Source organism: Myotis nattereri, assembly GCF_964212035.1.
Source record: "Myotis nattereri genome assembly, chromosome: 3".
NCBI classification, from domain to species: domain Eukaryota; kingdom Metazoa; phylum Chordata; class Mammalia; order Chiroptera; family Vespertilionidae; genus Myotis; species Myotis nattereri.
In genome coordinates this window covers 105,897,998-105,925,464 of record NC_138077.1, presented here as the reverse complement: position 1 = coordinate 105,925,464, position 27,467 = coordinate 105,897,998, and the positions used below count along the sequence as shown (strand labels likewise).

Sequence of the window (27,467 nt, the reverse complement as noted above, 5' to 3'; positions counted from 1 at the left end):
TTGGACCTCCAGGCTGGGAGGGGAGGACAGAGCCCCCAGGAGCCAAGGGGGCCATCTGGGCCATGGAGACAGGAGGCTGAGCCAGGTAGGGGGACCAGGGCTGCAGGCAAGACCAGGAAGGAACCAAGGACCAGGAAGTGCCAGGACCATTAGCCAGGACCAGAGTGGTCACCCAGAGGTCCCCTTTCACATGTGCTGCCACCAGTCACCCCTCCAGCCTCTGAGTAGGGATCCGAGAATGTGCCAAGCATCCCACTGGCCTGGGCCAGGTGGGCCTGTATATAGGGTCCATGTGCAATAGGGAGGGACGTCTTCTATTTTTTGCTGCCCCTTCCCCAATGCTGTCCCGGGCAGGGGAAGAAGGTATTTTTGAGACATAATACAGGCACCACAAATAAAAGTTGTAAAGTTGCCAAAAAAAAAAAAAGAGTGGCCCAGCCAGCCAAACACCCTCTCCCTCCCCCCAACCCCCGCCAGCCCTGCCCTCAGTCAGCCTGCCCCACCACAATAGGCCTGCAGCCCCTTCCCACGACTGCCTGCCTCTGACCGCAAACCCCCATCCCAATAGGGGGCAGGGCCGGCCAGCCAATCTCTTGCAGTCCCTCCTCCTGCCAGGCCCCACCTCAGATTGCCCCCCACTCCCCCCCCCCCCCGCCAATCAGGGGCAGGGATGGCTGGCCAACCACCCATAGCTTCTCCCCCAAGACACTGGTCCCCATTGGCACCCTCCACCCCATTTGGGGGCATGGCCAGCCAGCCCACCGACCACAGCCCCTCCCCATGGCCAGCCCCCCCCATTGGCTCCCCAACCCCAATCAGGCCAGCAGGGGCGCAGTTGGGGGTGATCAGGCCAGCAGTTGGTGGCAATCAGGCTGGCAGGCAGAGTGGTTAGGGGTATTCAGGCAGGCAGGCAGGTGAGCAGTTAGGAGCCAGCAGTCCCACATTGTGAGAGGGATGTCCGACTGCCAGTGCGGGATCGGGCCTAAACTGGTAGTCTGACATCCTCCTAGGGGCCGGATTGGAGAGGGTGCAAGCCAGGCTGAGGGACCCCCAGTCCCCCATGCACTGGGCCTCTAGTGTTTATATAAGGGATTAGGATGGGAAATAAAGAAAATGCTTCTTAAGTAAATAAACAATCCTAAATTGGGACTGGAAAAAGGGAAGGATAAAACTGAAAATACTTAATATAAATGAGAGAAATGGCCAGTCAAAAGTGGTCAGTAAAAAAACAGTTATGGAGAAGTATGACAGATAGGGTGAAAGAAAGCAATTCAGACAGAAGATATAAAGAGACTAAGAATACATAAAATAGAAACAGATGGTAAATATCATATGAAAAGGTACAATAAAGCCAGTTGACACCTAGTACCAAATTTTTGTTTTATAAAAAATGTTGAAGGAATGATAGAAGTAGAAAGCCACTATTTGTAACCCCCACTATAAAATTTGATTTGGGCAAGGATCATCAATGGAACTTTTTAAAAAAAGTACAAGGTGAAAATTATAGGAGAATAAAATACATTTAAAAAATCTCTTCTCTATAGATTATTAATTACAATAGGAAGATGATACTTTTAAAATAGAGAGAATAGTACACATTATCTTAATAAAGTTATCAAACTTAGCTTCACCAATATTAGAACCTGTTGACAGCAGAGCCTTTTGATGTGATATATGATAAGTACATAATATCACCTATGGAGTGTCCTTGCCAATGATATTAAACATGGATTCTATCATGAGGAAACTATAAAATCAATGCAGAATATAGAATATTCTACATAACAACTGGCCTGGACCCCTCAAAAATGAAATTTCAGGAAAAATCAAGAAAAAAAGGCAAAAGGCTTGTTTTGATTTTTAGGAAAGATATGACAATGGCAACCAAATGCTATGTATAAATGATTAGATCTTGGGTTAAAGAAAATAATTATAAAGAGCATTTTGGGAACACCTAAGGATATTTTAATGGATTGCATGTTAGATTATATTATTGAATTACTGTTCACTTTAGGGTGTGAAATGTTATTGCTGTTGGGGCAGAGATTGTCCTTACTCTTAGGTGCACATACTTTAGTATTTAGGAGTGAAGAGTCATGATGTTTGTAATTTGCTTTCAATTAGGTTCAGAAAAAAAATATATAAGGAGAAAGTAAATGTGCCAAAATGTATATGACTACTCAAGATATTTTTCTTTCATGTTTTATGTTTGAGCGTTTAAAAATTTAAAAAAAAAAAGATGGAATAGAAAGGTTAAAACTGCCCTAGCTAGTTTGGCTCAGTGGATAGAGTGTCTGCTTGTGGACTGAAGGGTCCCAGGTTTGATTTCAGTCAAGGGCATGTACCTTGGTTACAGGCTTGATCCTCAGCCCTGGTTGGGGCATGTGAGGGAAGCAACCAATGTGTCTCTCTCACATTGATGTTTCTCTCTTTATCTCTCCCTTCCACTCTCTCTAAAAATAAATGGAAAAATATCCTGAGGTGAAGATTCACACACACACACACACACACACACACACACACACACACACACACACAATGGTACAACTAAAGATGATTATCAATGTCTTATTTACTTATTGAGTAAATTCATATTAGAGTGAGAAATGCAATTCATATATTCACGAGCATTTATCAAATGTCCATGAGATATAAAAAGCTAAATGCATAATTATTTACTTGCATCTAATATATTATAGATTATATATTTTGAACATAGTTTGTTACCTTGCCATGGAATTAAATGGAGCTTCCCAAGGTTCTTACCGTATATTCAAAGCTGTGGCCATGGAAGTGAACTGTGTGCAGGTCGAATTCACTCCCCATGCCAATCAGATAAAAATTCACTTCATCCCCAACATGAAATGTGAGACCTTGGTTATTTCCAAACAGTCTTCCATTAATTGCTGTAGGTAGACATAGTTTTATTATGTTCAAAAAGGATTTGAAATAATGTATTTAAAAACAACAACATCTTATAGAAAATGTCATGGGGGAGTTTCAATGTGGCTATAGAGTAAGTGGAACTACATTTACCTCTTCTGAGTGCCAAACGAGATTTACAGCTAAATTACTAGTATAGTGCAATCAACCTGAATGACCAACTGAAGGACAGCTGTACTGGAGTGTTATATCCAAGGATTTATAGAAAAAGCTATATAGAGACTTGTAAGAAGGATGGAAATGTGAAAAGAGCTGGCTCCTGCACCCATGTATGGTAGCTGAAAAGCTGGAGGGATATCTTGGTTGCAAAAGACACCCCTGAGGAACATGGGGTCTCAGTCCCATGCCAGAACCCCCAACACAGAGCACCAGTGCTGGGAGGTAGAGCCTGCATAGCATCTGGTAGTGAAAACCAGGAGGGACTCTGAAAGGAAGAGGAGGGAGTTTGCTAGAATCCTAGGTGCTCTCCTAAAGGGACAATATACAGGATCTTGCTCCAGGACACTCACCTAGGGCTCTGGTAGAGGAAAGGCAACTCAAGGCATATGGAAATCATAAAGAGAAGACCTGGGTGGCATGGTCTTGAAGATAAGTCTGAGAGTCAGCTACTGAGGTCCCAGTCCTGAGTCAATATCCCACATCACCCTAAGGCACCATCTTCCCAGGGTTGGGCATTCCTATTCTTACAGCACCAGCCTGGGGAGTCCACTAACTTGGTCCTCAAATACTGATGACATCGCCCTGTCAAGCTTGTGTCTGGCAGAAAGGAATGTTGGCTGAACCCAATAGGGACCTTTGCTGCGTTCTTTCTTTGGAGAAACTATTGGCACTCAGACAGACATTGAGCTGTGAGGCTTTGGAATGGGGGCCAGTCTTCCTCTTCACCTACAGGCTTGGCCAGCATCACTCCAAATGGGAAACTGTTTGGTTCTATCTTCCCAAGTTCTGGTGGCCTCAGACATTGAGTTGAGATCCAAGGGAGGGTTGTGGTGGGGCAGAGAACACCACTCAGAGCGGGACCTTTGAATTATACTTCCCTCAGATACTCTGGTCCAGTTTGAGTGGGTATGGCTACACAGCCACGGGGAGCCTTAAAGCTCACTCCCTTCCCACAGGCTCTGCTGGCATCACCCTCAACTAAAAACTCTCTTGATCTATTTTTCAAAGTCCCAGTGGCTCTGCCCTGCTGAGCTTGCTCCTGCAGTGGGGAGAGCTGGCTACATCCAATCTGAACTGGTGGTATACTTCTCCTGGGGGAGCTAGAATTGGAAACTCTAGCAGAGACTGAATAGCATGGCTCTGGAGTAGGGGACCACATTCTCCCCATTGAGTGCCTGACCACACTGCCCCCAAGTAGAGAACTCACTTGCCCTATCCTCCCTACCCAATTTCCCACCCTAATGAGCTTGCACCAAGTGAAAGGGGCTGTGGGTATGGCAAGTTTGGGCCCACTCTAAAATCTTTCTTCAAAAGGCTCTAGAGCAGCGGTTCTCAACCTGTGGGTTGCGACCATTGGAAAACACATATAGCATATCACATATTTACATTACGATTCATAACAGTAGCAAAATTACAGTTATGAAGTAGCAATGAAAATAATTTTATGGTTCGGAGTCACCACAACATGAGGAACTGTATTAAAGGGTCGTGGCATTAGGAAGGTTGAGAACCACTGCTCTAGAGGAAGTCCAGGAAACCTCAGGGGGTGGCAGAGTAGCCAACAGTTGGATGCCAACCTCATAGAGCCTTGGACCCTTTACTGATCTTCCCCCAGCTCAGAGATCCAGGAAGCTGACTCTTATACACAGCTTGAGCCCTCCCATGCACACCTAAGCCCAGTAGACAGAGCCACAATCAGTGAATAGTATGGTAGCCCAGGGCCAGTTACATACAATGTCTGACATCAACCTGCCCCAGAACCCCACCCAAGTGCCCAGGAACCAACACAACCATTGGTGGGCTTCAAATGTCACCAAAACCTGACCCAACAAGCCACACAAATGGCACAGCCAAAGGGAACTCCAGCAGGCACCAGAACCTGCTGGGAACAACTCCATTTTGGGGGGCAGACTTATACACAGTGAAAAAGATCTATACTTATAATCAGCCAGCCTGAGGGTTAACTCCACCCATGAATGGACCAATAGCATTGAAAACTCAACTACAACAGGAAGGGGCATAAAACCCATGCAAGAAACATTTTTGGAGCATCAAGAATAGGTGACTTAGAAGATTGTGCCATCAAAGCCAATAAAGTACCTACATCAGAAAGCCCTGAAAACAAGCTTGGGAGTCATAGTAGATCTACTTAATACACAGAGTAAAACACAAAAAAGCAGACAAAATGGGAAGACAAATATTAAAGAACAAGAGAAATCCCCAGAAAAAGAATTAAATGAAATGGAAACAGCCAAGATAACAGATGCAGCCTATAAAAGAATAATTATAAGGATTCCCAAAAGCTCAGGGAAAAAATGGATGATCTTGGTGAGAGCTTAAACAAAGAGATAGTAAGTATTTAAAAGCACATAAAAAAACATAAAAAAGAATCAGCCAGAAGTGAAGAATATATTTGAAGGAATCAACAGCATTTTAGCTGAAGCAGAGGATCAAATCAGGGATTTAGAGGACAAGATAACAGTAAGGAGAGCAATGAAAAGAAAAATGAATTTTTTAAAAATGAGGAAATTCAAAGGGACCTCTGGGACAACATTAAGCATAACAACATCTGCATCATGGGGACACCAAAAGGAGAAGAGAGTAAGCAAGGGATTGAGAACCTGTTTCAAAGAATAATGACTGAAAACTTCTCTAATCTGATGAAGCAAAAAGTCACAGTTTAGGAAGCACAGAGTCCCAATCAAGATGAACCCAAAGAAGCCCACACCAAGACACATCATAATTATAATGGCAAAGGTTAAAGACAAAGAGAGAATCTTAAGGGCAGCAAGAGAAAGACAGTTAGTTACCTACAAGGGAGCTCCCATAAGGCTGTCAGCTGTTTTATTAACAGAATGCTTCAGGCCAGAAGGGATTGGCATAAAGTATTCAAAATGATGAAAAGCAAGGACCTACAAAGATCACTATTCCATCCAGCAAAGCTATCATTTAATATTGAAGGTGAAATACAGCTAAAGGGGTTCATTACCAACAAACAAGTATTGCAAAAAATGTTAAAAGGCCTTCAGTGGATAAAGCATTGGCCCGAGGACTGAAGGGTCCCAGGTTGATTCTGGTCAAGGGCACATGCCCAGGTTGCAGGCTCGATCCCCATTGTGGGGCATGCAGGAGGCAGCCAATCAATGATTCTCTCTCATCATTGATGTTTCTATCTCTCACTCCCTCTCCCTCTCTGAAATCAATAAAAATATATATTTTAAAAAAGCCTTCTTTAAGAAGAAGAAAGAAGAAAATAAATACATATAGAGAGGAATGTAGGAATAAAGATTCAATAGCAATAAATAAGTACCTATCAATAATAACTTTACATGTGAATGGATTAATGCTTCAACCAAAAGATCTATGGTAGCCGAATGGATAAAAACCCCATAACCCATATACTAGTATATGCTGTGTACAAGAGACCCACTTCAGAACAAAAGATACACACAGACTGAAAGTGAAGGGATAGAAAAAAAATTCATGCAAGTGGAAATAAATAAACAAACAAACAAAGCTGGGGTAGCAATACTTATGTCAGATAAAATCGACTTCAAAACAAAGGCCATAACAAGAGGCAAAGAAGGACATTACAGAAAACTAATAGGATCAACCCAACAGGAGAATATAAACCTTGTAAACATATATGCACCCAACATAGCCGCACCTAAATATATAAAGAAATCTTGGTGTACATTAAGGGAGAGATTAACAATATAGTCAAAGTTGGGAATTTCAATACCCCATTGGCATCAATGGAGAGATCTTCTGGACAAAAAATAAGGCAATAGTGACCTTAAATAACACGCTGGATTGGATGGATTGAATTGATATTTAGCGAATATTTTATCCCAAAGCAGCAGAATACACATTCTTTTCAAGTGCACATGGAACATTCTTTAAGATATACTAGTACCACATGCTAGGATATAAGATAAGCCTTAATAAAGTCAACAAGATTGAAAGCCCATCAAGCATCTTCTCTGACCACAATGGTATGAAATTAGAAATCAATTATAGCAAAAAAACTCAAAAACACTCGAACACACGGAGGCTAAATAACATGTTATTAAACAATTAATGTGTTAACAATGAGACAAGTATCTTGCCCTTGTCCAAGCAGCAGCAGCCGCACAAGCAGCGTGCCAAATCTGAAGAGCAGCAGTTCTGAGAGCGACCCAGCCCCATTCGAGGAGCAGCAGCAGCCCACCCCGGTCCGAGGAGCAGCAGCCACACAAGCAGGCTGCCCACATCTGAGGAGCAGCAGCCCTGGGCAGCACAGACCGGTCTGAGGAGCAGAGCCACAACAGCCTGCACCTGTCTGACAAGCAGCAGCCAGGTGAGTGGCACGTCCCCATCCGAGGAGGAGCAGCCATGAGTGCAGCTCATTCCTGTCCAAAGAGCAGCAGCCTCGCAAGGAGCCCACCCCCGTCTGAAGAGCAACAGACTCGCAATCAAACTATCCAAGTACTAGGAGCAGTAGCCCCACAAGCAGCCCACCACATCAGAAGAACAATAGCAGTGTGCAGCCAGCCCCCATCCAAGGATCAGCGGCCACGTGAACAATCTGCTCCAGTTCAAGGAGTAGCAGCTGCGTGTGTAGCCCACACCCATCCAAGGAACAGCAGCCTCGTGATCAGCACACCCTCTGTCTGAGGAATAGCAGCTGTGTGTGAAGCCTCCCCGCACCAGCCAGAGGAGCCATCACAGCTGTGAACAGCACCCACCAGAGGAGCTGCTGCCAACTGAAGAGCAGCTGCTACCACAACCACCCGAAGAGCAACCACAGCCTGAGAAGCCACTGCCAACCAAGGAGCAGCCCCTGAATGACTCAACATCTAGATATGTCAGTGAGATCAAACATGGGTAGAAAAAGAAACCCCCAAAGGAAAGAAGAGGAGGACTTGCCAGAAAAGCAGCTAAGTGAAACAGAGGCATTCAGCATGACAGAAAAAAAATTCAGATTAAGGGTCCTAGAATGCATAAACCGGATGGAGGAAAAAAATCAACAACTTATGCAAGAAGCAAGAAGAAATGGATGAAAAAATAAACAACTTATGTAAGAATCAAAAAGAAACGGATGAAAAAAATCAAAAAATTAAGTAAGAACCAAGAAGAAATGAAGAGTGATATAGTTGCAATAAAAAATACCGTTGAAAGTTTCAACAGTAGACTAGGAGAAGTGGAGGACCAAATTAGCAAATTAGAAGACAGGGAAGCAAAACACACCCAAACTGAACTGCAACTGGAGAAAAAAATTAAAAGACAGGAGGACAGCCTAAGGTAGCTATGGGACAACATGAAACGAAACAACATATGAATAATAGGGGTGCCAGAACAACAGAAAGAGAAACAAGGGTTAGAAAACCTATTAGAAGAAATAATATCAGAAAACTTCCCTGAGGTGGGGAAGAAAAAAGTCACACAAGCACAGAGAGTCCCAAACAAGGTGAACCGGAAAAGACCCACACCAAGACACATCATAATTAGCATAGCAAATATTCAGGACAAAGAGAGAATCTTAAAGGCTGCAAGAGAGAGATGGAAAGTTACATACAAGGGATCTCCCATTAGATTATCAAATGGTTTCTCAACAGAAACACATCAGGCCAGAAAAGAATGGACGGAAATTTACAAAGTGATGCAAAGCAAAGGACTGAATCCAAGAATATTCTATCCAGCAAGGCTATCATTCAAAATTGAAGGGGAAATAAAAAGCTTCACAGACAAAGAAAGGCTAAGGGAGTTTATCACCACCAAGCCAGCAATGCAAGAAATGCTAATGGGACTGGTGTAAAAAGAAGAAATAAAAATCTCAGAAAGAAAACAGGCACAAAAAATAGAAATGGCTACAAACAAGTACCTTTCAATAATAACTTTAAACGTAAATGGACTAAATGCTCCAATCAAAAGACATCGAGTGGCTGAATGGATAAAAAACCATGTCCCATATATTTGCTGTCTATAAGAGACCTACATCAGAATAAGGGACACACACAGACTGAAAATGAAGGGATGGAAGAATATCTTTCAGGCAAATGGAAATGAAAAAAAAAGCTGGGGTAGCAATACTTATATCGGACAAAATAGACCTCAAAGTGAAGGCCATAACAAGAGGTAAGGAAGGCCACTTCATAATACTAAAGGGATCGATATAACCCTGATAAACATATATGCACCCAATGCAGGAGGACCCAAATACATTAAAAAAACTCCTGGAAGATATCAAGGGAGAGATCAACAACAACACAATCATAGTAGAGGACTTTAATACACCACTGACATCACTGGATAAATCTGCTAGACAAAAAATCGGCAAAGAAAGAGCAATCCTAAATGACTCACTAGATCAGATGGACTTAATTGACATCTTCAGAACATTTCACCCCAAAGCCAAGGAATATACATTCTTCTCAAGTGATCATGGGACATTTCCAAAAATAGACCACATATTGGGTCACAAACAAAGTCTCCCCAAATTCAAGAAGACTGAAATCATACCAAGCATCTTCTCAGACCACAAGGCCATAATATTAGAAATAAAGAACAAAAAAACAACCCAAAATACTCAAACTCTTGGAAGCTGAATAGCATGTTATTAAATATTGATTGGATTACCAATGAGATCAAAGAAGAAATTAAAAACACCCAGGAAACTAATGACAATGAAAACACAACAATCCAAAACCTATGGGACACAATGAAAGCAGTCCTGAGAGGACAGTTTATAGCTCTACAGGCTTATCTCAAAAAACAAGAAAAAATGGTAGTAAATCATCTAACTCTACATCTCAAAGAACTAGACAGAGAGCAACAAGAAAAGCCCAGAGTGAGCAGAAGGAAGGAGATAATAAAGATTAGAGCAGAAATAAATGACATAGAGACCAAAAAAACAACACATAAAATCAATGAAACCAAGAGCTCGTTCCTTGAAAGGATAAACAAGATTGATGAACCTCAAGCCTGGCTCACCAAGAAACAAAGAGAGAGGACCTAAATAAACAAAATCAGAAACGATAGAGGTGAAATAACAACAGACCCCACAGAAATACAAATGATTGTTAAAAAATACTATGGACAACTCTACTCCAAACAACGAGACAACTTGGAGGAAATGAACATATTCTTAGAAAAATACAACATTCCAAAACTCAATCAGGAAGAATCTCAAAATCTCAATATGCCAATAACTATGGAAGAAATTGAAGCGGTCATCAAAAAGCTTCCAGCAAACAAAAGCCCAGGACTGGGCAGCTTCACAGGGGAGTTTTACCAAACATTCAAGGAAGAACTAAAACCTATCCTCCTCAGATTACTACAAAAAATTCAAGAGGAAGGAACACTTCCAAGCTCATTCTATGAAGCCAGCATCACCCTAATACCAAAACCAGGTAAAGACAACACAATAAAGAGAATTACAGGCCAATATCCCTCATGAACATAGATGCCAAAATCCTCAACAAAATCTTAGCAAATCAGATCCAGCAGTACATCAAAAAGATTATACACCATGACCAAGTAGGATTTATCCCAGAGGTGCAAGGATGGTACAATATCCACAAATCAATAAACGTGATACATCAGATAAACAAATTGAGAGAAAAAAACCACATAGTCATATCAATTGATGCAGAAAAAGCATTTGACAAAATGCAACACCCATTTTTGATTAAAACTCTCAGCAAGGTGGGAATGGAAGGATCATACCTCAACATAATAAAAGCCATATATGACAAACCCACAGCCAACATCATACTCAATGGACAAAAACTAACACCATTTCCCCTAAGAACAGGAACAAGACAGCGATGCCCACTCTCACCACTCCTGTTCAACATAGTACAGGAAGTATTAGCCATTGCAATTAGACAAGAAGAAGAAATAAAAGCATCCAAATTGGAAAGGAAGAAGCAAAGCTGTCCTTATTTAAAGGTGATATGATATTATACATAAAAAACCCTAAAGACTCCATCAAAAAACTATTAGACTTAATAAATGAATTTGACAATGTAGCAGGATACAAAATTAACGCCAAGAAATCTATGGCATTTCTATACACCAACAGTGAACTTACAGAAAGAGAGACTCAAAAAACAGTCCCATTTACCATCGCACCAAAAAAATTAAGATACCTAGGAATAAACTTAACTAAAGACGTAAAAGACCTCTACTCAGAAAACTACAGGACGTTGAAAAAAGAGATAGAGGAAGACATAAAGAGATGGAAGAACATACCATGTCCTTGGATTGGTAGAATCAAATCATCTATAAATTCAATGCACTTCCCATTAAAATACCAATGGCATATTTCACAGACCTAGAACGAACTCTCCAAAAATTTATCTGGAATAAAAAAGACCCCGAATAGCTGCACCTATCCTGAGGAAGAACAAAGTAGGTGGGATCTCAATACCAGATATTAAGCTGTCTTACAAAGCCACTGTTCTCAAAACTGCCTTGTACTGGCACAAGAATAGACATATAGATCAATGGAATAGAATAGAGAGCCCAGAAATCAACCCGAACCAATATGCTCAATTAATATTTGAGAAAGGAGGCAAGAACATACAATGGAGTCAAGATAGTCTCTTCAATAAATGGTGTTGGGAAAATTGGACAGATACATGCAAAAAAATGAAATTAGACTACCAACTTACACCATACACAAAAATGAATTCAAAATGGATAAAGGACTTAAATGTATGATGGGAAACCATAAAAATAGTAGAAGAATCCAAAGGCAACAAAATCTCAGACATATGCCGAAGCAATTTCTTCACTGATACAGCTCCTAGGGCATTGGAAACTAAAGAAAAAATAAACAAATGGGACTACATCAAAATGAAAATCTTCTGCACAGCAAAAGAAACCATCAACAAAACAACAAGAAAGCCCCCTGCATGGGAAAACATATTTGCCAATGTTATCACCAATAAGGGTTTAATCTCCAACATTTATAGGGAACTCATACAACTTAAAAGAAGGAAGATAAACAATCCAATTAAAAAATGGGAAAAGGACCTAAATAGACACTTTTCAAAAGAGGACATTCAGAAAGCCAAGAGACATATGAAAACATGCTCAAAGTCACTAATCATCTGAGAAATGCAAATCAAAACAATGATGAGGTACCATCTCACACCTGTCAGAATGGCTATCATCAACAAATCAACAGACGACAAGTGCTGGAGAGGATGTGGAGAAAAAGGAACCCTCGTGCACTGCTGGTGGGAATGCAGACTGGTACAGCCACTATGGAAGACAGTATGGAGTTTCCTCAAAAAACTACAAATGGAACTCCCATTTGACCCTGTGATCCCACTTCTAGGAATATATCCCAAGAAAACGGAAACAACAATCAGAAAGGATGTATGCACCCCTATGCTCATAGCAGCACAATTTGATCATAGCACTGATGGTGGGAATGCAGACTGGTACAGCCACTATGGAAGACAGTATGGAGTTTCCTCAAAAAACTAAAAATGGAACTCCCTTTGACCCCTTGATCCCACTTCTAGGAATATATCCCAAGAAAACAGAAACACCAATCAGAAAGGATATATGCACCCCTATGTTCAAAGCAGCACAATTCACCATAGCTAAGATCTGGAAACAGCCTAAGTGCCCATCAGTACATGAATGGATTAGAAAACAGTGGTACATCTACACGATGGAATACTATGCTGCTGCAAAGAAGAAGTAATTCTTGCCATTTGCAACAGCATGGATGGAACTGGAGAGCATTATGCTAAGTGAAATAAGCCAGTCAATGAATGAAAATTACCACATGATCTCACTCATTTCTGGATAATAAAGACCATTATAAACTTATGAACAAAAATAGATACAGAGGCAGAGCAGCCTTGAAAAGACTGTCAAACTACAGCGGGAAGGCCGGGGAGGGTTGGTGGGTAGGAGGGGACACTAAGAGATCAACCAAAGGACTTGTATGCATGCATATAAGCATAACCAATGGACATAAGACACTGGGGGGTAGGGGAGGCCAGGAGATTGTCAAGGGCGGATAAAAAAAAGACATATGTAATACTCTTTGTAATACTTTAACCAATAAAACAATTTAAAAAAATGTGTTAACAATGTGATAAAAGAAAAAATAAAAAGTTACTTGGAGACAAACAAAGTTGAACACAAAACAACCCCAAATCTATGTGACACAGCAAAAGCAGTCCTGAGAGGAAAATTCAGAGCATTATAGGCCTACCTCAAAAAGCAAGACAAATATCAAGTAAACAATGCAATCCAACACCTAAAAGAATTATAAAAAGAACAACAAACAAAGCCCTGAGTAAGTAGAAGGAAATAAATAAGGTTAGAGCATAAATAAATGACACAAAGTCTAAAAAATGATATAAAAAATCAAAAGCTGGCTCTTTGAAAAGATAAACAAGATTGATGAACCTTTAACCAGACTTATCAACAAAAAAAGAGAGAGGATCCAAATAAATAAAATCAGAAATGAGAGAGAAGGATTAACAACTGACATCACAGAAATACAAAAGGTTGTAAGAAAATATTAGGAACAACTATATGCCAACAAATTGGACAATCTGGGCATCCTATATAAGGGTAATATGCAAATCTTCCGAATGGTGGAACCACAGGTCACTATGATGTGAACTGACCACCAGGGGGCCGACGCTCAACACAGGAGCTGCTCCCTGGTGGTCAGTGTGCTCCCACAGGGGGAGCGCTGCTCAGCCACAAGCTGGGCTAATGGCTGGTGAGCTCAGTGGCCTGCCTCTGCGGCAGTGCTAAGGATGTCCAACTGATGGCTTAGGCCTGCTGCCTGCAAAAAGGCTCCCTGACTGCGAAAGGGCGCAAGCTGGGCTGAGGGACTCCCCACTCCAGTGCATGAATGTCATGCATGGGGCCTCTAGTAGTGTATACATTTATAGAAACATACCATCTTCCAAAACTGATTCAGGAGGAATCAGAAAGTCAGAATAGACCAATTACAACTAATGACATTGAAGTAATAATTTAAAAAAACACCCAGCAAACAGAAGTCCTGGACCAGATGGCTTCATAGGCAAATTTTACCAAACATTTAAAGAACTAACACCTATCCTTCTCAAACTATTTCTAAAAATTCAAGAGTAGGAAGAACTTCCAATCTCATTTTATGAGGCCAGCATTACCCTAATTCCAAAACCAGATAAAGACACTACAAAAGAAATTTATTGGCCAATATCTATGATGCTAAAATCCTCAACAAAAGACTAATAAACCAAATCCAGCAATAAATTAAAAAGATCATACACCATGACAATGTTAGATTTATACTGGGGATGCAAGGCTGGTGCACTATCCACATAGCAATAAATGAGATATAACATATAAACAAAATGAAGGGTGAAAAATCACACGATTATATCAGTAGATGCAGAAAAAGCATTTGATACAATCCAGCATCCATCCTATCTAATAAAAGAGAAACATGGTAATTGGCGTACGACCGCTACCCTTCCCATTGGCTAATCAGGGCAATATGCAAATTAACTGTCAGCCAAGATGGCGGCCGGCAGCCAGGCAGCTTGAAACTAACATGAGGCTTGCTTGCTTCAGTGACGGAGGACTCCAACGTTCCCCGCCTGCCACTGCAGGCCTCTGAGCTGCAAGCAACTATGTAACAAACATAGAAGCTAAACAAAACCTCAGAATCCTGCCTGGCTTCAGCCAGCAGGATTGCAACATTGTAAGCAAAGGCCAGAAACCTACTTTAAGCAGCGGAGGCCTAAGAGCTGGAGCCAAGCCTCAAAGCTAAAGCTGGCCCAGAATAAAAAAAGAAAAAAAAGGAAAAAAAGGAGAGGTTGGGAGCTTCAGTCACCCCCAGCCTGAAAACAGCCCTCAGCTCCTCACCCAGACTGGCCAGGCACCCCAGTGAGGACCCCCACCCTGAAGGGTGTGTGACCAGCTGCAAACAGCCATCATCCCCTCACCCAGGCTGGCCAGGCACCCCAGTGGGGACCCCCACCCTGATCCAGGACACTCTTCAGGGCAAACAAGCTGGCACCCACCCATTCACCAGGCCTCTACCCTATATAGTAAAAGGGTAATATGCCTCCCAGCACTGGAATCAGTGGAGCCGCGAGGCCTCCCGGCACTGGGATCAGCATGACAGGGGGCAGCGCCCCCCCCCCCCCCCCACGGGCCCTGCTCTGTGTGTGACGGGGTAGAGCCATAACCTCCCCATTGGCCCTGCCCTGAGTGTGAGAGTGGCGCCACCCCAACCCCCTGATCGGCCCTGCTCTGTGGGTGATAGAGGGCGGCGCCCCAAGCCCCTGATGGGCCCTGCTCTGTGAATGACAGGGGGAATGCCCCAACCCCCTGATTGGCCCTGCTCTGTGCATGACAGGGGGTGGCGCCGCAACCTCCCCATTGACCCTGCCTTGAGTGTGACAGGGGATGGTGCCCCAACCCCCCAATCTGCCCTACCCTGAGCGTGACTGAGGGTGGAATCACAACCTCTGGATCGCCCTGCTCTGTGTATGACAGAGGGCGGCGCCCCAACTCCCCAATTGGCCCTGCTCTGAGCCCGACCAGGGGCTGCACCTTGGGATTGGGCCTGCCCTCTGCCACCTGGGAGCAGGCCTAAGCCAGCAGGTCGTTATCTCCCGAGGGGTCCCAGACTGCGAGAGGGCACAGGCCGGGCTGAGGGGCCCCTCTTCCCCACGAGTGCACAAAAATTTGTGCCTCTAGTTTATTGATAAAAGGCCATATATGACAAACCCACAGCCACCACCATACTCAATGGGCAAAAACTAAAAGTGTTTTACCTAAGAAGAGGAACAAGACAGGGATGTCTGCTTTTACCACTCTTATTCAGCATAATTCTGGAAGTCCTAGCCACAGCAATCAGTCAAGAAGAAAAATAAAAGGCATCCAAATTGGAAAGGAGAAAATAAAACTGTCATTTTTAGCAGATGACATGATACTGTATGTAGAAACACTAAAGACTCCACCAACAAACTATTAGAATTGATAAATAAATTTGGTAAAGTATCCAGATACAAAATTAATATTCAGAAATTGATGGCATTTTTATGTACCAATAATAAACTATCAGAAAGAGAAATTAAGAAAATCCCATTTACTATTGCAATAATAAAAACAAGGAACCTAGGAATAAATTTAACCAAGGAGGCAAAAGACTGCACTTGGAAATTTATAGGCTACTAAATAAAGAAATTGAGGATTATACAAATAAGCGGAAGCATATATCATATTCATAGATAGGAAGAATTAGCATCATTAAAATGTCCATACTATCCAAAGCCATCTATAGATTCATTGCAATTCCTATTAAAATACCAATTGCATATCTCACCAATCTAGAACAAATATTCCAAAAATTTATATGGAACCACAAAAGACCCTGACTAGCTCCAGCAATCTTGAGAAAGAAGAATAAAGTTGGAGGTATCACACTACCTGATATCAAACTATACTCCAAGGCCATAGTACAAAAAACAGAATGGTACTGGCATAAGAACAGGCAGATCAATGGAAGAGAATAGAGAGCCCAGTAATATATCTACACCTTTATGGTCAATTAGTATTTGAAAAAGGAGGCAAGAACATACAATGGGGGGAAGACAATGTCTTCAACAAATGGTGTTGGGCCTAGCCGGTGTGGTTCAGTGGTTGAGCTTTGACCTATGATTCCTGGTCAGGGTATATGCCCAGGTTTCAGCTTGATCTCCAGTAAGGAGCATGAAGGAGGTAGCCAATTGATGATTCTCTCTCATCATTGATGTTTTTACCTCTTTCTCCCTTTCCTTTCCTCTCTCTGAAATCAATAAGAACATGTTTATTTTTATATTTTTGAAATATATTTTTATTGCTTTCAGAGAGGAAGGAAGAGAGAGAGATAGAAACATCAATGATGAGAGCGAATCATTGACCACCTGCCCCCTACTGGGGTTTGAGCCCACAACCCGGGCATGTGCCCTTGATGGAAATCAAGCCCAGGACCCTTTAGTCTACAGGCCCATGCTCTAGCCACTGAGCCAAACCAGCTAGGGCAGTCAGAACATATTTAAAAAAATAAATGGCGTTGGGAAAATTGAACAGATACATGCCAAAAATGAAACTAGATCACCAACTTACACCATACACATGAATAAATTCAAAATGGATAAAAGACTTAAATGTAAGATGTGAAACCATAAAAATCCTGGAAGACACCATAGGCAGTAAAATTTCAGACATCTCTCAAGCAATACTTTTCCTGATATATCTCCTTGGGCAAGGGAAACAAAGGAAAAAATAAACAACTGCGACTACATCAAACTAAAAATCTTTTGCACAGCAAAAGAAACCATCAACAAAATGAAAAAGGCAACCTACTGAATGGGAGAACATGTTTGTCAATGACACATCTGAAAAGGGGTTAATATCCAAAACATATAACATACTCATACAACTCAACATCAAGAAAATAAATAATCCAATTAAAAGTGGGCAAAGGATCTGAATAAGCAATTCTCCAAAGAGGACATACGGATGGACAATAGCCATGTGAAAAGATGTTCAATATCACTGTTCAGAGAAATGCAAGTTAAAACCACAATGAGATACCGCCTCACGCCTTTCAGAATGGCCATCATTAATAAATAAAAAAACAATAAGTGCTAGCAAAGATCTAGAGAAAAGGGAACCCTTGTGCACTGTTGATGGGAATGCAGATTGGTGCAACCACTTCGGAAAACAGTATGGAATTTCCTCAAAAATTAAAAATGGAACTGTCTTTTGTCCCAATGATTCCACTTCTGGGAATATATCTGAAGAAACTTGAAACATTAACTTGAAAGAATATATACACCCCTATATTTATTGCAGCATTATTTATAATAGCTAAGACTTGGAAATAGCCCAAGTGCCCATTGAAAGATGAGTGGATAAAAAAGCTGTGATATATTTGCACAATAGAATACTACTCAGCCATAAAACAGAAGGAAATCTCACCTTTTGAGACAGCATGGACGGACCTGGAGAATATTATGCTAAGTGAAATAAGCCAGTCAGAGAAAGACAAATATCATATATCTCACTTATATGTGGAATCTAATGAATAAAATAATTTAACAAACAAAATGGAAACAGAAACATAGATACATAGAACAGACTGACAGAGGGGAGGAGGGTTGAGGGAGTAGGTTCAAAAAAAGATGAAGGGATTAACTAAAAAAAATTTACCTATATAAAACACATAGAGACAACAGTATGGTGATAGCTAGAGGGAAAGGGGTTGGGGGGAGGTGTAAGGAGGCAAAGAAGGGATAAATGGGGACAGAGAGATACTTTACTTTGGGCCATGGGCTCATGATACAGTATGCAGATGATGTTTTGTTGAGTTTTACACTTGAAACCTGTATGGTTTTGTTAATGAATGTCACCCCAATAAATTTTTAAAAAAGAAAGAAAGTATCATGGATGTTTTCAGAGGTCATGAGGATTTTGAAGCAAGCCTAAGGATTCAGTTAAACATGACTAAACACCCATTCATGGCTGTGTCTAATACTAACGAGGTTTTTCTTTTGCTTGAGCAAATGAGGCATTGACTTTGCTTTAACACAGTGGTTCTCAACCTTCCTAATGCCGCAACCCTTTAATACAGTTCCTCATGTTGTGGTGACTCCCAACGATAAAATTATTTTCGTTGCTACTTCATAACTGTAATTTTGCTACTGTTATGAATCGTAATGTAAATATCTGATATGCAGGATGTATTTAGGCGACCCCTGTGAAAGGGTCGTTAGACCCCCAAAGGGGTCACAACCCACAGGTTAAAAACTGCTGCTTTAACACAATTGGGTTGGATTAGAATATTTCATAACTAAAGATACTTAAATTGATGGATAGTTTAACATGTATTTAAAGTATATTTAAAATGATCACAAGAGGTTCTTAGAATATTAGGAGTGTGTGTTCCCATTTAACTGCCCTAAGTCAGACTTCCATGATCTGTCACTGGTAACACTGAAATGCCATCTGCCTGAGGTCCTAGGTCTTGGTCTCTCTCCCTCTCTACTCCTCTATGTACATATGGTTTTCAAAGGGTAATAAGAAGAAAATATTAAAATGTTCTTTTTCAACTTTCTATTTTGTGTTCATTTTTTGAAATGTATAAAATGAATTAATAGAAAGATATAATCTATAAACATACATTAATGTAGGCAGGGTTCTAACACTTTTAGCTGGTGGAGAGATGTAATAGAAAAAACAAGGAGACTGCTTTAGGCCAGTGCTTCTCAAACTTTAATGTGCATCTGCTCTGGGAATCTTGTTAAAATGCCGATCTAGCAGAAAAACAAACAAACAAAACAAAACAAAACACAGAAAATAGCATGATGATTGCCAGAAAGGGGGTTGGAGGTGGTAGAAAAGAGTAAAGGGGGGGATGAATGGTGATGAAAGGAGGTTGACTTGGGGTGGTGAACACAATAAAATATACAGATGATGTATTGTAGGATTGTACACCTGAAACCTATATAATTCTATTAATCAATGTCACTCCAATAAATTCAATAAACATTTTTAAACTGCAGATTATGATGTACTAGGTCTGTGAAGCCTAAAATTCTGTATTTCTAACAAACTTTCAAGTGACATTGCTGCTGCTGATCCATGGACCACACTTGCAGCACAAGTGCTTAGATGATTGCCAGAGCTGCTCCTGAAATATGCATTTATTCCTATTGTTCCCTAGCTCAGTGCACCTGGTGCCTTTAGCACAATGGTTCTCAACAGAACTTTGTCCTCAAGGAGACCTTTGGCAATGCTTGGAGACATTTTTAGCGCCTTCCCCATCACAACTTGGGGGAAGGCGCTACTGGCATCTATAAGATGGAGGCCAGGGATGCTGCTAAACATCCTACAATGCACAGGTCAGCCTCACACAACAAAAAGTTATCTGGACCAAATGTCAATAGAGGCAAGCTTGAGAAGCCCTGGTTTAGATCAAGTCTACATTCTTAACAAAGTATTCAAGGTCTTTCACAATTCTGTTGGCTTTTTCTTTCCAGGTGCTGTGTGACTTAGCTCACATTCCTCTCATTTTCTACTAGACAGATTCTTATGCATCCTTAAATACTCAATGTCTTCTCCCTTCATGAAACCTTTTTTGACCTTCAAATAGGGAATGTAAAAGACAGCCCTGTGTTTCTGTTTCATTTGCAACATTCCCCAAGTCAGCTTTGAATTGTAGCAATGCACAATCTGCAGCCCCCACACTGTGAACAGCTGGATAGAAGATGGCCCAGCTGGGTCTGTGTATCTCATTAGGGCCTAGTAAGATGATAATTAGAATGGATGTAGTCCTTAAATTAATTTTAAGTTTACATATATTTCTTGTGGGGGAAAAACTAAGATATTGGAAATGATCATATTTGGGTTTGCCTTAGTTAAGGTTCCCTTACCTAGTCATCTTCTTGAGCTTCCTAAAGATTAGATTAAGATTGTGATTGAGATTGTTTATGTGTTTTCTAGTTGAATAATTGTCTTATTGCTGTGATTCTAGATGGGGAAAGTCATAAACAGAATGAGCCTTTTTATAATCAACCTATAAGAGAATTTTGATTGAGAAGCATGGGGATTTTAAAAGCTCTGCCTATGAAGGTCATTTGGTGATGGTGGTGGGGAGGAGTGTGTGGGGCCAGGTGCTCTCCAGTTTGCCTCAAACCCCAACTGTCCCTATGTTTACCCAGGTGAAATGTTTGGAAAAATGTTTAGTAAGGCCCTCCAGAAGTGGCAGCTGATATTCCTGGTTTTCCGTTGTCTGCACGGCTTAAGAATTTGCCACAATACTAAGATAGTGGTGTACAGCTCAGAGACCAGATCCAGCCCATTCATTGCATTTTTCTATGGCCTATGAGCAAATAGTGGTTTTTAAATATTTAAATAGTTAAAAAAATATTTAAAAAGGCAAATATTTCCTGACGTGTGAAAATTATATGAACTATAAATTTCAGTGTTTATAAATAAAGTTGTGTTGGCTCACAGACACTTCTATTTGTTTGCCTCTTGTCTATGGGGGCTTTTGTGCTACAAGAACAGAGAGGAAGATAGCTTATGGCAGAGATGGAATGTTGCCTCTGTCCCTGCAGCCACCTCCAGCCCAAATTCTTTACTATCTGGCCATTTATGGGAAAAGTTTGTCATGTGATATATACCCAACTGTATGTATGTATGTTTTCTAAACTGTGCTGAGCTTGACAAATTTGAACCTCATCTTTTTGTTTGTGGAAAACACTCTGTAGGCTACAATTGGGGTGTCAGTGGGCATTACCATGCATTTGGTTGCTCAAGTCAAAATCCTCATCATTCCGGTCTACTTGGTTCGGTTCTAGAGAATAGGTGTTGATATTTTCGTCCAAGTACCAGGATTCATTCTCATTAAAAATCATGAAGTGGAGAACACGGTGAACTATGTCGGCTTTGGTGTTTTTGCGACATACTATCAAAGGGCCTACCAGCCCGCTGTTAAGATCCTGAAGAAACAAAGCAAGATTATTAACCAGGCCCACAACTAAAAATTTCCCCCAATCAATAAAAAGAATGGAATCAAGTTTTGGCTTTAGTGAGATCAGATCCTGAGGGTTTTTTGTTTGTTTGTTTATTTTGCAGATCCTGAGTTTTTAATTATTAGGATTCTAAGTCTGAAAGTAAGGAACAAAACATGCTAAATCTTTGATTAAAGAAAAATTGTCATCTCATTCATTGGAGTTCAAGTTTAAAGAGAACAACAAACTCCTGGAAGGGATTTTAGACACATTCCTCAATGGATTTAGTTCTATTTTTGAAAATGTAATTAAAGAACAGAACTTTGGTTTTAATTAAAATTCCCTGGCATTGGAGTTAGTTGGCAGAGATTCTAAAGGTCTCAGATCCTTTCTCCTGTGATGCCTCTGTTCCCACAGTACCTCCAGCCAGGAGCCTTAGTTTGTTTATATTAATTTTGTTTTGGGGTTGAATGTCTGAGTAGATTTTTGTTCCAGCTACAAAGTGGTCCAAATAACTAAAAGTTCAAAGAGAAAACTCTTTTTTTAAAAAAAATGCAAATAAACTAAAACTTCAGAGTTGAGGGTTTTAAAAAATATGTAATCCTATATAATAAAGTGGTAATATGCAAATTGACCATCACACCTTCGCACAAGAAAACTGCTCCCATATGGTCAAAGATGGCCACCATATGATGGCTGGCGGGGGGGGGGGCAGTTGGGGGCGACCATGACGGCAGGGGAGGGCAGTTGGGGGCAACTGGGCCTGCAGGGGAGGGAGGGCAGTTGGGGGGGACCAAGCCAGCAGGGGAGGGCAGTTGGCAGTGACTGGGCCAGCAGGGGAGGGAAGATGTGGGGGAGAAGGCCTGCAGGGGAGGACAGTTGGGGGCAACCAGGACTGCAGGGGAGGGCAGTTGTGGGGGACAAGGCCTGCAGGGGAGGGCAGTTGGGGGAGACCAGGCTGGCAGGGGAGGGCAGTTGGGGGTCATCAGGCTGGCAAGGGAGGGCAGTTAGGGGGCAATCAGGCTGGCAGGGGAGCAGTTAGGCATCGATCAGGCTGGAGGGGAGTGTTTAGGGTGATCAGGCTGGCAGGCAGAAGTGGTTGGGGCAATCAGGCAGGCAGGCAGGTGAGCGGTTGGGAGCCAGCAGTCCCGGATTGTGAGAGGGATGTCTGACTGCCAGTTTAGGGATCAGGCCTAAACTGGCAGTGGGACATCCCCCAGGGGTCCCAGATTGGAGACATTGTAGGCTGGGCTGAGGGGCAACCCCCCCTCCCCCCATGCACGAATTTCATGCACTGGGCCTCTAGTATGTATATATTTACTTCTATTAATTATAGAATTTTCAGACTCCGTACTTTGTTTTCTGTTACTCAGATCTGACTCAATGAAACAAAGAGGATGTTATAGTGACATTTTGAAAAATGTCCTAAATATAGGTAATCATAATGCAATAATTTATTCTTGAAAGATGCAAGCCTGTGTAGGATTAAAAGCTGAGCAATATTTAGGTTACTTAATATAAACTTTACATAGAACTAAGGTTTTTAGAAATAAAAAAATAAACTCATTCTTCCTTCCATTATAATTTCTAGGAGGAGATAGAATAAAAACTGATGTTTGATTCAAACTTTACCTTAACTAGGTTCACAGTGGAATAGTAAAACCAAGGTATGCATTCAAAGTCCTTTGAGGTAGGACCAGTTCTTTCAGGAATCTGCCAAATGTATGTTCGGATCTTTCCTAAAATAGGCAAATACAATGTATTAATATAGAATCTTTTAAACCATACTTCTGTATGGAGAACCAGATAATGAGAAGATACTATAGCTATGCAAATAATTGGCAACAGAGTCCTCGTTTTGTTTTGTTTTCCCCCCACTCTGGATCTACTGCTCCTAGCTTTGTGATTTTAGACAATGTGTTTATATTTCTGAGTTTCTGTTTCCACATGCACATAAGACAGGAATTTAGAAATTAGACGAGATGATGCAAATGAAGCCCTTGATGTTGCATTACCTGGGCCATTGGGCAAGTTCAATGTCATTATGATGTTGGTTATTATGTAGTGAGGGTAATTGGAACAAAACCTTACAGCGATTCTGCCATTGAAAAATGTCAGTTATTAAATATCTAATTCATTCATTCAACAAACATTTATTGTTGTGATGATAACTCAGGTGTTAGAATATGACAGACTTGTTTTGAATCCCAGCTCTGAACTTTCCAATTTGTGGATTACGTAGACATCCTTTCTACCCAGAACTATTTGAATGATCCCTGCAGAATGATCCCTGTTGACTCTTGCAGGAAAGTTCTTTTGATGCCCCACTCTTACCCCTTGCTGTATAATCCTCCACCTCCCACTTCTAGAGTATTAAATTAATTTTCCTAAGTACCTGTGACATAGTTTTCATCCTCCACTAACCAACCTTATCCCCAGTCTCCCTACTTCCAAGTCTTTAACTATCTACTTACTTTTTACCCTGCCCTTCCAGCACACCACACTTTGCCTGGGGCACAGCAAATACTTAGAAGTGTCTGTGGAATACAGGGAATGTGATCCTTTCCTGATTAATCAGTACATAGTGCTGACTTGCAAACACCCTTGATAGGCAATTCACATTGTAATATAAGACTGTTTTTAAAATCAAAAGAAAATATTTCAACCACAGTCAAGTAGTTCTTTCCTTGATGCCCTTAATTTCTAGAATTTCTTGTTTTTGTGGGGAACTATGGGGGACATCCTGGATACCCCTCTTAGATCCCTCTTTAACAACAAAGGACTGGCTCCACTGGCTGTAAACCCTTCTTGCCAAAACCTGCATCCAATGACTGCTGTAGGGGAGGCAGAATAGAAAGAAGTTTGGGGAAAATTCTGATAAGTGGAGTGAGAAAGTATGAGCCAACATCACAGGCCAATAAAGCACTAGGTCCTCTCACCTCCTTTTATGATCAAAGAGAACTAGCTCATGGCAGGAAACCCCTGTCGTGGTCACAGAAGTCAACAACAACAGGACTGGCTAAAACCAGATCATTCCAAGAAAAAAATGACCAGATACTGATCCAAAGCTCATTACACCACGATTGTAATGGAAACTCACCACAAGTAGAAGGGGGCCAAGAGGCTGAACGGCCATGACACTTCTGGAAAGGACCATATTAGGAACAAGACATCCCCCACAGCAAGAAGACAGAGTCAGAATTTAGCACCACAAAGTTCAGAAATAACCTACCCTTGGAAACACATAAAATCCCAAGAAGTGACTTACTCACTGCACAGCTCACTTGCGAGTTGCCCCGGTTCACTCAGACTCTTGCTTCTTTCACAACGGTGCCTGTGTCCTGGCCCCCCTCTTTGTCTCTACCTGAATAAAATTTACTTTCATTCTCACTCTAAATCATTCTTGAAATCTTTCCTCAGGAGCCTGGAGGTTGCCTCACACTGGAAATGTCCCAGGCCATGCTGGTGCAGGGCCAGGCCCTGGCATGGAACCGGTTTGGTGACACAGGGACATACAGGGCCAGCTCTCTCACCCCAGCTCAGGACAGCTGGGGCCACCCTCTCTTCAGAACTTCTTGCATGGTTGGCTGTGACTTCTATTGAGGCTGCTTCTCTCTTCAACCTCTCGCCCCTGATCAATTCTGCTTCCTTCTCTTTCTCTCCACTGTCATTGATCCCAAGAGCACTGCCTGCACACAAATCTTCATTTCAGAGTCAGCTTCCTAAGCATATGGTAAAAACTTTTCATTTTCTTCTAAGTTGAGAAAGTGAATGGCATGCTCTAAAGTGGTGATGCCTTAGAAATATTAATACAAGAGGTTCATCACTTCCTCTTAGCAGCTCAACTCTATCCCTGCCCCTTCCTCACATACTACATCTTGTACTCAACTCCTACTTTAGCATTTGAGTTGGAGAGATTGAATATAAGAATACTTGGCAGCTGGATTGGTGGAGAGGTTGGAGGGAGGTAGCTCTAGAGGAGAAATTGTATACACTGGAAAGTTTTGCTTATGGTGCTTCCTCCTGGAAGCAAACTCAATTTGCAAAAGGAACTCCTCTCCCAAGCTCTTCAGACCCTTCTTACTAGTCCAGTGATCTTTCTCATCTGGAACTACACCCATATTTAAGAAGGAACATTAGCCCCATAGACCTGTATAAAAGCTTTTTTTTTTTTTTCCTCCTAAAGCAGTTACCTGGCTGTGTTGGAACAACAATGAAATTCTGTGTTTTTACTCCATGAGCATAAATAGAATATTGCCTTGAGGCTTTATTTTTAAAGATAATCCGGACTTTTTCACCAGGAGTAGCAAATATTAAAGGACCTAGGAAATATAAGAAGAAAAATGTGTAAATAATCTTTACTTATTTTGAATTATGAATCATCTGTCCTCAAGTATTTACAGAGTAACTTATTCTTATCCTTTTCCTTAACATGTGCCAAATAAAACACAAACACATTTATCAAGTGGATCATTGCTGATTTATAAAACACGATTTTTGCCTGGAAAATTTTAGTCATCTAGAATTTTTATAAGCTTCATCTCTAGAAAACCTACTTTGATGAACATCAGTTAATGCATAGAAAAGCACACAATTTAGAAATGGAGCACTTTACTTTCTTTCTTGACCCAACATCATTATTTAAGCCTTTAATTCTTTTCCCCCTTCACCCTAGTGGAAAATTGGAAGGAGCTACAAGGCCATTTTATGACCCAGGGTAATATTCTCTCTGATAGACCAAAGACCCCTTAATTTTACTCTTTCTCTCTTTCATCCCAGGCCAAGAGCTGAAGGTATAACATTTGCTATAAATCTTCTTTCTATTTGAAAGCAGATTGAATTGGTGGCTCTAAAAATTCTGAAACAGAGATGATTTTGAGATGAACTAAACAGTAAGACCTCTCTTCAAACTTGTGCTATAATTACTAAAATCAGAGCCCTGAAGAGACCTGGTGAACACTGACTAAAGCTAAAGTCAACACCTTTTTGACGCCCGTGTAATTCTACCTTCCCAAATGCTGTGCTTGTTTTTCCTTTTATATAAAGTGTTTTATTTTTTGTTGTATAAATGATAATGGGATCTAGAGAGTCATATTGTATTATTTATCTTGTTGCATTTGGCCAGAATCCTAGAGAAAACAAACATCCAGCTGTTACTAAAGATAAGGAACCACCTACCAGCAGAGGGTACTAGATAGCACAGACCTCCCTGTCTCCCTCCCTCAAAAAGGGGCAAGCTCAAAAGTCCAGAACAATAACCATTCCCTTCATCAGCATGTAAATCCATCTTCTCAGGATCCCATGCCAAAAATGCCCTTTGATAGATACATAGATAGCAGGCACCAAACAAGATTGGGCATATGGAAATACCATGTGACTTCTGGAAATACTAGGCAACATATGGAAAAGTCATTTTACATATGAAGTCATCATATTACCTATGGAAACTCCACGTGAAGCCTAAACAATGACATGTGACTTATGAAAATGTTACATGTGAGTGCTCAGTGGTGTAGGTTTCCTAGCTGATCTGTCAAGGTTGGAAGAAAGGGCTATAATTTTCCTCACTTTTGGACAGAGATGAAATTGAGTCGGAACACCTAAGTGTTTAAATTAAAAGCAAATTTAAGCAAAGAAGTCCCCCTGCTCACTATAGACAAATTTCTGGGCTTCATTTTAATTTCAATGCAATTATCTCTACATGCTACATCTAACGTCCCTCCCAGATCCATAATTCTTGAATTCTGAGTACAAGAAGCCAAGTAATGTGAAACTGACCATATTAATTTTCTGCAGTCTCTTTACTTTCCTTTAAACAATACTTGAGCCACTCTTTCTTCC

At 41.1% G+C, this 27,467-nt stretch overlaps 1 protein-coding gene across 1 annotated transcript in view; it reads right to left on the bottom strand.

Moving 5' to 3' along the window:
- The window catches only part of LOC308516633 (ceruloplasmin-like), a gene marked incomplete at its 5' end in the record, with an annotated part of 58,465 nt that overhangs the window by 6,237 nt on the left and 24,761 nt on the right, over positions 1–27,467 (bottom strand). The window contains 4 exons of the mRNA XM_081087677.1: positions 2,767–2,906; positions 21,413–21,614; positions 23,259–23,365; positions 25,820–25,948. Of these exons, the coding sequence (XP_080943803.1) occupies positions 2,767–2,906; positions 21,413–21,614; positions 23,259–23,365; positions 25,820–25,948 (578 nt within the window). The remainder of the gene's footprint in view (positions 1–2,766; positions 2,907–21,412; positions 21,615–23,258; positions 23,366–25,819; positions 25,949–27,467) is intronic.